The sequence below is a fragment of the Bactrocera oleae genome, chromosome 5, assembly GCF_042242935.1.
Source record: "Bactrocera oleae isolate idBacOlea1 chromosome 5, idBacOlea1, whole genome shotgun sequence".
Lineage (NCBI taxonomy): Eukaryota > Metazoa > Arthropoda > Insecta > Diptera > Tephritidae > Bactrocera > Bactrocera oleae.
Genome location: NC_091539.1, coordinates 46,697,476 through 46,711,288, shown reverse-complemented (window position 1 = coordinate 46,711,288; position 13,813 = coordinate 46,697,476). Strand labels below are relative to the sequence as shown.

Here is a 13,813-nt window from a genome sequence, read left to right as displayed (position 1 = left end):
TATAAATGTATAAATATGTATGATTATAATGATTTTATAGGGTGATCTATTTCGAGGTTCCCTACTTTTTTTTGAGAAAAAAAAACAGAAAATTCAAATTTAATGGGGAATGTTTATTATCATTCGAAAGAACATTCTTTGACATTTACTTTTTGAAGATTATCTCTTTTAAATATTGGCCGCGGCTCCGTCTCGGATGATCCATCCGTTGAGTCCAATTTTCGATGACTCGTTAGAGCATTTCGGCTGGTAACTGGCGAATGATATGCGTGATGTTTTGCTCCAAGGCCTGAATTGAAGTGGGAATGCCTGCATAGACTGTAGACTTTACATATCCACACAGGAAAAAGTCTAACGGTATGATATCACCGAAGCGATGTCGCTTGGGAAGGTCGAGCGGCTTCAGTTCTTGCACAAGCACTATCAGTTACGACCACCATATTTTTTTCACTGCGTGCTGGATGCGTCCTATTCGGTCGAGTTTTATCCAATAATAAATGCGTGGTCTCAAGATGGGTGATGGTGTTGCGAATAGTACGCTTAGTATACCGATTATGTTGACATAAGTTGAGCAAAGCGCGCGAAACACATTCTTTACAGAACATGAATTTTTGTAATAAAGTTGAACAATTTGTAAACGTTGTTTAGCAGTAAGTAATTCGATGAAGAAATGATAAACAATACTGAATAAAAACAATATGACAGCTTGACACGACTCACACGTTATCTGTCAAAAAAGGCTATTGAAAAAAGTACCTTTATTTGAATCACCCGTTTTATAGAAATGTACTCGCCTATTGGTAAAAAAGTGCCAAATGCACTGATTCACAAGCGGAAAGACACGTAGACGCAGAGATAAGAATATCGAAATGTATATTTGTTGAGGCTAGTAACATGTACTTTGTCTCTCAGACAAGTATTTGAAATATTATCATCAATATTTGTTATTGTACTTCATTCTCGCTGACTCATTAGTAAAAATATATAATATAATAATAATATATATGTATGTGCATACGGCCGATCATTTTGAGGCTTATCACCCATCCTGAAATGGTTTTACAGATCGACAATTCTGTGGGAACAGAACAATACATATTTACTTATCTTCGGAGAAGCATTTTAGCTACTCTTATTAAAAAGAGAAGAAACCTTTTGCCTATCTTGAAAATTAATCAACAGAAAAGTAAGACATAAAAGACAAAACCCTCAAAGGGTTAAATATTATGGTATAGAAGCTGAAGCTGAGGAATGATTAAAAATTTGGAAAGAGAAAGGAGCTCGACTTTTTTTTCAAGTAATATTCCAATATAATCACAATTAAGTAATAGATTAACTTTAGTATGATTAGACGAACTTGTTGCTCATCACTGATAGGATAAAAAGTCGAAACATTTAGTACATAAATAGTTCTTAAATTCTTGGGTTTGAAGAGATAGCGGAAAGAGTGAACAAAATTTGGAAAATAGCGATTAAAATATTAATATTTTTGTAGTTACACGCGAACTCCGACGGCGGGGTACTGCTGCAGGGATTTCGTTCTTCTCTGTGGTTGAAACCTAAAACAAATTCTCTACTGGAAAAAAATATCCGTACAATAACCTGCGGTCGAAAAAAATCAAAAATTGACAAAATGGCAGCGTTTTTTAAAACAAGTTGCATTTTACTAACAAATATGTCGTTTGTAGCTTATGATCGGATAAAAAACTGGTAGGCTATTGGATGTACAGAATATGCAGAAAAAATTTGATAGTGATCGCATCATTAGTCTCGTAGTAATCACTGAAGCAGATTTGGAAAATGTAGTTTTGAGAAAATTGCGTTTAAAGATAAGCTGATGCAGCTGACTCGCCTGTGTGGCTACACTTTAGAAGGCTGTAGCTCATAACCTTTTCGATATATCGATTTAGAATTTTACAATAGCATGTTATTTGTAAAAGTATAACCAGACTAGCTGTATCCTTTAAGGACTCGCAGATAAGAGAAAACTCACATTTCTTCAATAAAATGAGAGAAAAAGAAGGAGGAACTTGTTGGTTGTAGTACTAATGCTCTCAATGAATACTCCTAAACAACATTAAATGACCTTTGGAATTAGAATTTGATCTAAAATTTTTCAAAATGGTAAAATAAACCAAAATACATAAACAGTACAACCAAATCCATATTGATACTAAGGACGCATAAATCAAGACTTACCGGAGTACACATATATCAATTAATTATAAACTTAATTTATTGGTATTAGTCGAAGAAACAGCTATATAATAAGTATAACGAAGCTGTTTAATCTTCAGTTAAGCTGACGCTATGAGTATTTCTGCAAAATTAATAAATAATAACGAATCACCTTTTGATACTCTTTATTTAGATGTAAAGGAATTTTCCATAGAAACCTGCGAAAGGGTTTGTAAAAAACTGTTGTTTTTTAACAAAAAGAAATTGCGATTCATTTCGCAGCATTCCGACTTCGTGATAAATCTCCAATATCTGTCCAAGGATTACGGTAGTCTTCAAATTAAATTGTGAAGTGAAGAATTAAAGTAAATTTTATCAAATTAATATTTATCAGGCTTTTTAAATACTATATATAGTTTTTTTACAGACCATTTAAGGCGTATAAGATGCAATAGGAACAAAAAAGATTACGATCACAATCCAAGTTGGTGGAAAATCATAGCTACAGAATAATCAAATATAGTTCTTAGACATCCAATCGGAACTCATTAGGGCTGAAGCGTTATCACTTGTGTGCGTGATGAGCTGAGTTGATTTAGCCATGTCTGCCTCTTCGGGCGTCCGTCTGTCCGTCTGTATATATGCAAATTACCAACCGAAGTTAAATTTTTTTCTTGTTTTCCCTTTTTATTTGGTACTTGACCCAGTTCTTTGCTTAAAATCATGAACCCTAGTTTCTATATCGGAGTGAAAATTTATAATTGTATGAGAAGCTTCTTGATAATACAACTTTACTCAGAGGCTTAGGTATCACCACATGTTATAGAGTTATCAAACGATATGTTCTATGCGCTTCAAACATTTAATCGACAAACTGTTACTCAGACACTAATACATTCTAGTCCGCCTATATAGGTTATATTTATATTACTTATATAATATATATGTACCCAGGGAATATGAGTGACATAATTGAATAGCGAACACCAAACAGACTTTTTAATAACAGTTAATGGGCTGCATCACCATTAAATGCTAAGCATTATAAATAGTTTGCCGCACATGTTACACACAAGTACATAGTATGTTCATAGACATACAGTCATACCTATAAATATACACACCTACATATAAATATATGACAACTGATACGTTGTTTTTGTTGTGCCATATTCGCGCCTTATTGTGTTTGTAAATTGAATCTGGTTTGATGCAGCAGCAAATCATTTGGTTTTCTTCTTTGTTTTTGTTTTATAAAATTTCACTATTTGTTGTTGTTGAACATAAAACAATTGGCTAGTAATCCAAGCGTCCAAAGTCCCTTTCGTTGCTCATTCTAGGAACACATGCACACATGTACATACGAAATTAATTCAGAAACAAATTGATGTGACGCTTATTTTGATTGGTTTGATGATGGTGATGATGAGGAAGAACAAAAAGAACAACAACAATATACTTGTAGTGAAACTAACATGAAATTTACTTTCACAGTCAACGGCGACACCTTAAGCTTTGTTTAGAAGCGCTTGGAGAATATTCAAATGCACAAATTTGTTGCTACATATGATCATATGGATGTGAGTGCGCGAGTATTTATGTTTTTAAGTACGCAAAACAGTTGTTTGAGGTATGCTAAGTTATTTTGAATACTTACATACTAACAAATTTGGGTACGAACTTGCAACATGTGATATACAAAGATACATATTGTATAAACAAAAAAAATTATATATTTATATATATATACATTTACATTTACTTATATATGTATATGCAGGTGCACGTGCCCACTGAAACCAAGTATTTGCGAGGTGACAATAATTTCAATTTCAATTTCCATTTACACTTTAATAAAGTAGTAAAAAAGCGCTAAAAACAAATAATTCATGCTTGCCGCTTTGTTGTGCTAGTATTGTTACATAAATTACATATATGTATATGTGTGCCGGCGTGTATGTACCGTACACTCTGACGTGTTGATCTGCGAACTGTTGATCTCTGTTGAGTGCGCCACTTTGTTCACATGTAGCAATAACTAGTTGAATATTTACGTGTATATTGCTGTTATTATGTGTTGTTGTTTGTTGTTGTTTGTCAGCCCCACTGAAACAGACGCTTATTATTTTGCATGACGCATGCAACAATGCCGCCTTTCGTCGGGGTTGAATGAGTATGCATAACTGTTGATGACACAGATGAACTTTTTGGTTACTGGTAGTTTGGTTATTTAAAATAGGTGTATATTTAACGGTTTTTTTCTTAACAATAGTAACGAAAACGTCTCGGAGAAATAATATTATACTTGTACTATTTGAATTGTAAGCGATACATGAGTGAAGAATTTGTACGATATTTCTAAAATTCTGAAATTTACATAATAAAATAGACATAACCTTTCATCCCATCTCACAAAATTTGATTATCTATCAAAATTATCTTATTTTCGATTTGATTATAAATAATCTGTTCTGAAGTTGTTTCTCTCCGTTTTAGGTTAGGTTGTTTTTAACAAATCTAACCTAAGCCATAGAGAAAAAACTGCAGGCCGGTTGAGCTGTGATGAAATGAGGGTAGGTAAACGAATTTCAAACATTTCATGAATCTTCTAAAGCTTGTAAAGGCATGCGGTGTCTCAACTAATTCAATCTAAAATTTAATTTACGGTATTTTGTTTGATTAGCACTGGATAAAACTCCGCTTGGAAGCTTTGGATCGAATCCATACCATAACACATTACTAAAATTAAATGTTCGTGATTCTATAAAAAAAAAACTGAAGTGAAGCATAAAGCAATAAGAGGTTAAACTACGACAAGTACTTATTTTCGTCACAGCAAGTTTGCTTTTGATAAGCGAAGCCTAGGTACGCCGAAAGCGGCCACAAAAGAGGATAATGTGAGCGCTCGGTCTCGTATTGACAGACCGCCGATTGAAAGTGCATGAGATAGCTGTAATGGCATACATCTTTATATGAAATATTGGTCGTCAGAAAGCTGTCGGCGATAGTTGCCGTGCTTGCTAATTTCGGATAACAAGCGCAATCGTGAGATACAGTAGTGTGTGGCACTGTTTAAACGCAATCCGATAAAATTTCTGGGAACACCGAGGAAACAGGAATAGGAACAGACACCAAATAGCAGTCGAAACAATGAACTTAAACTAGCGAACCTACTCCGAAAAATACGAAGGCTGTCCTATCGGCCGGAAAGGAGATTGACACCACTTTCTTGGAAATTGCAGAAAAAACGAAACAACCACAGTCGACCTGGCCCCTTACATTATACCTCTCTTTCTCGTTCCTCCATTCAGTCGAGTTTCAAATTTTAAACCAGTTCTGCCATTTTGAATGAAATGTTTTTTAATGCTCTACCATTTTTTATCTTCTATAGTAATAGTCTAAGAAAATTGTTTCTTGCACATTTCGTTTTACATTTTCAATTGTTTCAAAATATTTGAATAGTATAACTGTAAACTTATATTTGTAATGTTGAAAAGAATGATACAGTGGCCGTCTCAGATGGTAAGCATTGTCCAAAGGCTTGCAACAGCAAGGGTTCGGCCCCAATAGTGCCCATAAAATCCTCTATTGAAACCTGAAAACCATAAACCAATTATAATTCTTTATATATTTGATATACACGTATACATAAACAAACTTTAAACACAAAGAAAAAAATGGTATACAAATATAACAAAAATATTATGTTTATTTTTTAACTAATCGACAGTAAATTACCTTGCCATCCTTGTCCAAATCGAATTTTTTCAGCACAATTTCCACCAAATCTTTAACACCCTCATCGGGATCCTCGTCTTGTGGTTGTTTGATAAGGCAATTGCGTAACAGTGTAAACATCTCATCCTTCGTGATGAACCCGTCGCTATTCAAATCGTAGACGCGAAAGCAAAAGTTTGTGCGCTCGGCTAATGATCCACGTAGGAATATCGACAAGCCGGTCAACCAACCCTCCAAACGCAATGGCAGACCCTCGTGCGCGCGATCCCAACAAAAAAAGATGCGTTCCATGAGAATTTCTTCGGTTACAATATCGAATGTGCCGTGCAGCAGCTCGCGGAACACAATGCGATCAATACCCTGTCGGAGTTCAGAATATAATAAGATTCTTATATAATAATATTCAGTACTTTGTAAAATAACTAACATTTTTGACTATTAGTATTGAATATAAAATAATTTAAAAAAAAAAAATGTATTTAACTTATACTTGGTAATTGTAATTGTTTTTTGATTATTTCTACCTCCGCTGTTGCATGCGGTTTCACTATTGCCGCACTGGAGCTGCCGGTTGCTAACGTTTTTGCTGCATATTGACAATTTGATACGAGTTTGCGATAAATTCGACACAAAGCATCGATTTCATCTCTGCAAATAATTAAATAAAAAGTTGATCAAATTTTATTAGGAAATGCAAAAGAGATTTATTTAAATATGGATAGCTTAAATAAAAAGTTGGATTAGTCTAGTCTATTGAAAAGTTTTTCGGTTAAATATTCGTACAGAAGTTACTCATACGCCATGTAACATCAATTGAAATCAAAATCTTGCAATCATAAGGAAAAATTTATAATTTTTAGTTTATATTTCGAATTTAAATTGAAAATAATGTAAAAACCTAAATGAGGGATATCTTTTCCGGCAATAAATTCTCTTGTTTTGAATACTTTTGATGTCACCAGCATTTAATGGATTCAATTTCGAAACTAATTGGAACATTTGTGCTCGATATTATGACTCATCTCAATTTAACAAGATAGCAAATGAATTGATCAAATCTTAAGGCGTTTAGAATTTAATTTATTTTTTGACAGTCTTCTAAAATGTAGCCGTTTTTCGAGATTGTCTGGAAACTATAGTTTTCTAATTTGCTGCAGTGATTACTCGGAGATAAATGATTCGATCATTATAAAGTTTTTCTGCACATTCTGTATATTATTTAAATACACTGACCAACCAGGCATCTTCTCTAGAATTGAATTTTTCCAAATCACCACAATTTTACGACATTTTGTCAATATTTGGTTTTTTTTTATACCCTTTAAGGAAACGGCGGAGACCCTATAAAATATATATATAAATGATCAGCATCATGAGCTGAGTTAATTTAGTTATGTCCGTCTGTCCGTCCGTCTGTATATACGCGAACTAGTCCCTCAGTTTTTAAGCTATCGATCGATATGTAATTTTGCACCTGTCCTTTCCTCATTAAGAAGCAGCTCATTTGTCGGAACGGCCGATATCGGATTACTATAGCGTATAACTGCCATACAAACTCAACAATCGGAATAAAGTACTTGTATGGGAAACTGTTTTATTTGACGAGAAATCTTCACGAAATTTGGCATGAGTTCTCTTCTAAGGCAATAATGTAATCTCCGAAAAAATGGTTTAGATCGGATCACTATAGCATATAGCTGCCATACTTGTATTAACTGAACTATCAGAGTTAAGTGCCTGCATGGAAAATTTTTTTATTTGACGAGGTATTTTCATGAAATTAGATTGGAATCAAGTTATTGTAAGGAACCTCTGTATCTGTGAAGGGTATTATAGCTTCGGTGCAACCGTCACTGTACGGACAATATCTGCTTGTAAAATTTTTTTTTAGTTTCATCCACGGAGAAGGTTGTAATCACTGCATTAGCGGAGAACTTTGTTTGTTAGTGTAACTCAAAAAATATTTAATGTTATTCTTCAAAATCTTAAATATGTATTCCTAAAATATATAAATACGTATATACCCTTAAATTTTTAAAACATTTGATAAGTAGTTTACTTTTTAGTTTTCAAAAATCGCCGAATCCATTTATCTTTTTGACTTTTTAATCGTTCTGTAGCTCGCACTACATTCTATAGCATTATTCCGACACTCAAAGCTGCTAAAATTTGAATAATCAGTTGTATAAGAGGAATAAGTTATAGTTGTTCAATTTTTGTTTATTTTCACTGTCATTGATAAGTATGTATTGGAGGAAAATTCAGCAAAATTACGTGCTCTTAGCTTTTTAATTAAAAGCAGTATACCAGTAAATAAAAAATCTGAATAATCGGTTGTATGGGTGAAATATGTTATAGTTGTCGGATCTGACCGATTCCGACAAATGATAAATATAATATCGAAATGCATGTATGTGTATATGTATGTATTACATTTCATTCAGATATCTCAAAATCCGACGAACAAATTTTAATGATCCCTAAAAGCTAAACTTCGTCTTAAATATCACATATGCGATTCCGTTTTTTTGACTCCCTGTAAATCGACCCGCTTTATTGCCTGAATTGACTGAATATCCGTAGCGACAAGGCGTATACGTTGCTACTTCATCACAAACTATTTGCACTAATTAAAAGTTACTCATACTTCCTAAATTTTACATATTAATTAAGTACATATTACTTCAAACACTTTTTCGCTATAATAATGAGGCTTAACATGTTTTTAATTTGTTATTTAAATTTTATAACTCTGCACTTGCACTCACTTGCTGAACTTTGTCTTTTTACGTAAATTCTCTAGCAACTTCGGATTAATTTTGCCGCTCAACTCGTCCATCTTGCGCTGGCGACGTTGTCTATTCGTCTGTTTGGCGCGCATTTGTGCATTGTAGGAGTTGCGTTTGTTGCTCGCCAAAAATGCGGTAATGGTCCTCAGTATACATTTGCTGGTGAGTAGTGTTGACTTCTCCTTGCCCGCCGACTTGTCTTTAACGGTCTGTGGTGGGCGTACGCCGTTAGATGGCTCACCGGTTGGTGTGCGTTGTGCAGCGCCGTTGCTGTTGCTATTGCCATTACCAGTGGCGACACCACCGCCACCTCCAGCTGCAACCTTCACACCTGAAGCTGTTTTTGTTACCAATGCAGGAATGAAAAACAACAAAAAATACATTACAAAAAGTGTTACAAAGAATACATTTATGCATACGCTTATGTTGTAAGTGAAAATAAGGGGAACAAATAAAAAAAGAAGTAAAAATCGCATAAAAATTGACAAGTCAGGAAAGTAATGTACAAAAACAATACCAAATATCGACTAAATGCGCGTCAATCATGCAATAATGACAGCAGACAACAAACCGCCTACAATAAAAAGCAAAAGTCAGGCTCTACCGCACACACCACCACACATGGTATGAATATTTCGGATTTTATATTGTATCGCTATTTGCGCTTGATTGATATCAAACTTCCTTTATAGCAGCCAGCCTACAAATTCCCCCCTAATCAACATACTAAGTGCCTCAAATTCTATCTAAATACCTGCATGCATGCACATGTGTATTGTCTGTCTGCCTAACTGTTAAATATATGCATGCTACTATTAGCCGCTTTGCGCCTCCTTCAAATAGCATGCTAATTCTCCATATGAAGACATTTCTGTAGCGTGACGATTGAATGGCAGCAAAAGTAAATGATTTTATTAGCTGGTGCTCACACCTCTCCGCCAACCGTCGACATATATTTGGATGTATTGAATACATTTCACATGCACCTCTACTCACGAAAAGAAGTCACAGCCCTAGGCTCGCTACTGCCGCCTAAAACTATGCATTGCGGGTGCTTGAATAATGCTATTAATTTGTTGATTTCATACCGAAAAGGAAAAAAAGTAACCATTTAGCATATGCACAGACAAGTGATTGTACACATGGTTGTATGTACATATGCACATGTGATCGCTTCAGTGTGTAAATAATTTTGTTATGTACCAAAAAAAAACTTCCCTTGAAATGTAAATTTTCTGCAGACATATGCTTGCATTATTAGGGCAGTTCGTTTTCTCAGATACTTTTACTCAGAAAAAAAGTGTTTCTGGTCCTAATAATATCTTATGAACCCTCAAGCCACATTTTACAAATTTAAATAAGCGAGCGAGTTCATATTTCAAAACTTGACGAATAAAAAGAACAATCGATGAGTTGTATATTTGATTTAATTTCCTAAGACGGATCGACTCTGAAGATGGAATTACATTTTGAGAACTCAATAAAAACTATTTCAAATTAATTATAAAATATAACATCGAATTAAATATTTTCCATTTTGAAAAGCTTCTTATTAATAAGTTCGCTATATTTATAAAGAAAATTAAAAAAATTTTATTGTAGTAATTTTTAAATGTTGCACTTTTGATGTATAAAAAACGGTTATTTAGTTTATAGTAATTTCAATATGTTTTAAGATTATAAAATTTACAACATAATAACTAAATTTTCGTATAAAAAATTTAAAATAAATAAAGTAACAAAATTTGTTTACTTATTTTTATTGCTTTAATGTGCAAATATTTATATTATAATAAAACATACGAAACAAATTAAAGCAAATATAAATATTTACTCTCAAGTTACCTTTGACAACCTTGCAGTATCTTCACTAAACTTCACTAATTTCTGGGCCTATACCTCTAGCATAGTCATACATACTCTAATACTTAGCACTCTAATGCTTATCAATATTAGTTCGCCTAATTTCTCGGCTACTTGCTCGAAACACTTCCCTACACATACTTAAGTGTTTGGTTTCATGCTGTCATAGTTTCGAAACTTCTCTAGAAGCAGCAACACCATCACCTGGTGGCAAGCTTAGCACTCAGGGTTCACTAAACTTTTTAATTTGCTGTTTTCTGTGCAACTAATTTCAACTATACGAGAATAAAGCTATCAACAGTCGGTGTAAACAGCAGTCGGAAGTGTTTTAGAAAATGACGTTTTGTCCAATTGGAGTAGGAGTGTGTGAACTAATTAGCGAACTTTAACAATTAATTAAATCACTTGGAAACTTCTTTGCAAATGTGCGTATGTGTGCGTAAGTGGGGAGATTGGATGTGATAAATAAACTGAAATGAATAAAACAGTACTATTTACAGTTGTACAAGTATATATGTTTATTTGATTTATCGAATGAAAGGAAATTAATATTTTATTAGTAACTATATTGATGTTAAATTATGTGAAAATATTGTTTAACTTTTAATAAAACCGAACTTCTTGCGCAAACTAAAAGTAAAAGTATTTTTCACTGCAATTATGTTGTTTTGTAAGTACGAGTATATCAGCTGTAATATGAGCAGAGACACCGTGGCGTATACGTTGCTACTTTATCACCAACTATTTAAACTAATTAAAAGTTACTCATACGCCACGTCACTCAAACAAAGAAAAATCAAGTTAAGAAACATTTTGCTAACACTGGAAAAAAATCTTGGTTTATTAAATGTAAAAATATTCAGTTTAAGCGAAGTTCTGGTAAATTTGTTGTAACGTGTAAGTAATTCAAGATACCGTCAGGAGCTAAAGCAGTTTCAGTGATTTTTTTTACAAGCATTTACCCTTATAACTGAACCTCACCCTTTAGTATCCTACTTAGGTATTTATAATATAACATCAATTAAAAGGATTTTATGGAACTGTTCGAAGAGTTTTTAGAATGCTGTTATTTGTATGGAGAGCGTGGTTCAAAAGAATATCAATGAAGATAATGTGGCTAAAAAGGTAGATCATATATTTTACCGTAAGACCTCGTCCATTTGCCATTATATCGAATAGAAAGTAAGTGGTTTGTATATTGTAATGGGTCAACAACTATTATCTGTTTTTTAATCAAAGCCTTTTACTTTTAAATATGGACATAGATTTCGCAAAAATTATTCTTTCAAAAAGGAAAATGAAACACTAATTTAGTGTCTGAAATTGAACTTTTCTTTCTAGCAGATGACCAAAACCATACCTTCACTAGCAATATCTTTATGGCTAATTTAAATGCAACTTTTGCCTCGCTTTACTTCAGACATTCCCTTTGACAGATAAGTTCGATGTATGCTTTTGTATGACTTCGTTCATTTCGTGGCGATGGAAAGCAAAGCTAAGCAAAATGTTAGGCAACTCTCAACTTTTACGCTTTGCCAAGCAGCAGTCGCCATTTTTATTATAAAAAAGCACAGAAAACAAAGCACTGGTCAAGCAATAAAACACTTTCAGATCCAAATTCAATTGCGTTCAAAGCAATTCTGCTCTATGAGTTTTTACGTAACAGAAAAATGTCGGAAAATGTTAGAGAAGCAAATGAGGGATCTGAACTAAAAATGTATTGTTTATGTTTAACATGGTTTTCTAATTTTATCCTATATTACTGAAAACTTATCTTAGAATCTTTGCCTTTGCCTGAACAGTGTGTATTAGGTTTGGAAACTTCGGATACGCTATAAAATATATAAAGTATATAAATGATCAGCTGAATCGATTTAGTTCGTTCTTGTTCGTTCGTCTGTTTGTATGTATATGGTCACGCAGTTTTTGAGATATCGAATTGAAATTTTGCACACGTCTGTGTTCGCATTTAGGGTGCGATGATCATTTGTCAGAACCGCCGACATCGAATCGCTATAGAATACGTATAGCTGTCATACAAACGGGTCGACCTAAATGAAGTCTTTGTATGGAAAAACTCTTTATTTAACGAGATATCTTAACGAAATTTGGCATAGATTAGTGTCGAAGGCAAAGGTGCAAACTCCGAACAAACTGTTCAGATCGTACTAATATAGCATATAGCTGCCTTTCAAACTGACTGAAGGTTGTTTATATCAAACAACGTGGCAAGAAAGAGCTAACATAGAGCTTTCTGTTGGATGCGAACCGTTGGATGTTTACGTGTTCAGATTTAGTTTCACATATAGTTGCTATAAGAAATTGACTTATTAAGGGTGTTTGTGTCCATGCTGTTGAAGTTAACGTGCTTTCTTGTTTGCGTTGCATTTGACAGATTTTTGTAAATATATTCACTATTTTTATGAAATTGATTTTTACTTTCGACACATACATTCACACAATAATCCCTTCACTGGCGGTTAGTTCACTCGCCCAATTCTTTAAAAACTTTAATTTAATATTTGCCAAAATAAAATGATCTATATTTCACATCAGTATAATAATCATTTCACAGAAAACTTTATTATAAAATCGACGTAACTATTCAGCAAAAAGTATTAACTTTTTTAGTTTTTTTTTTTTAACTGATTCAACCAAACTCACCCATTTTGCGTAGTTCGATATTTCACAAAAATTCCTTTACACTCCGGTACACCAAAGCGAAACCCTACTTTTGTTGTAAAATAAACAAATTTTCCGGTTTCCATGGAAATTTTATGCAAAAAAAAAAAACTCGCAAAAGTAATGTTAACTGTGGCAAGTAGGACAAATTTTTCCACTTCATTCGCATAATATACCGTTGAATGAGTTAAGGTAGGACAACAAGTCGATATGCTTCGTTAAAGGGAAATGCCGATGCAACGATTGAGCATAGTTGTTGCACCTGACCTGTCTCTGCTATATTATTGACAAAACGAAATGGTTTTCATAACAAACCAACCTTCCACAAATATTTCTTATATACAAGTACATGTATGTATAAATAAATACAAACTTTCCAGGCGCTTTGGTATTCAGCACTTAATTCAGCTATCAGTCTTTTGAGCTGAATAAGTGCTGAAAGCCAAACACATAAAAATACCGTAACTACTAGCAGGCCCGACATGGAAAACATTGGAAAATATCAACATTCCTTAAAAAGATTGCGGTGGACAGAGCTACTACAATGTTGTAATATGAGCGGT

At 33.6% G+C, this 13,813-nt stretch overlaps 1 protein-coding gene across 1 annotated transcript; it reads right to left on the bottom strand.

Moving 5' to 3' along the window:
* Nucleotides 1-5,549: 5,549 nt before the first annotated feature.
* LOC106616295 (calaxin) lies at nucleotides 5,550-13,556 on the bottom strand. The gene is made up of 5 exons (XM_014232890.3): nucleotides 13,233-13,556; nucleotides 8,685-9,042; nucleotides 6,441-6,564; nucleotides 5,917-6,276; nucleotides 5,550-5,773 (listed from the first exon to the last, which is right to left on the bottom strand). The coding sequence occupies exons 1-5, from the start codon at nucleotides 13,234-13,236 to the stop codon at nucleotides 5,654-5,656; spliced, it is 966 nt and encodes a 321-aa protein (XP_014088365.3). The 5' UTR covers nucleotides 13,237-13,556; the 3' UTR covers nucleotides 5,550-5,653.
* Nucleotides 13,557-13,813: the final 257 nt, after the last annotated feature.

Bases quoted from the DNA above. Each gene is read 5' to 3' on its own strand.
- LOC106616295 (XM_014232890.3), bottom strand. The intron at 6,565-8,684 runs GTGAGTGCAAGT...AATTATTTGCAG, and splicing joins AAAAAGACAAAGTTCAGCAA to AGATGAAATCGATGCTTTGT. The intron at 5,774-5,916 runs GTAATTTACTGT...TATGGTTTTCAG, and splicing joins ATTTGGACAAGGATGGCAAG to GTTTCAATAGAGGATTTTAT.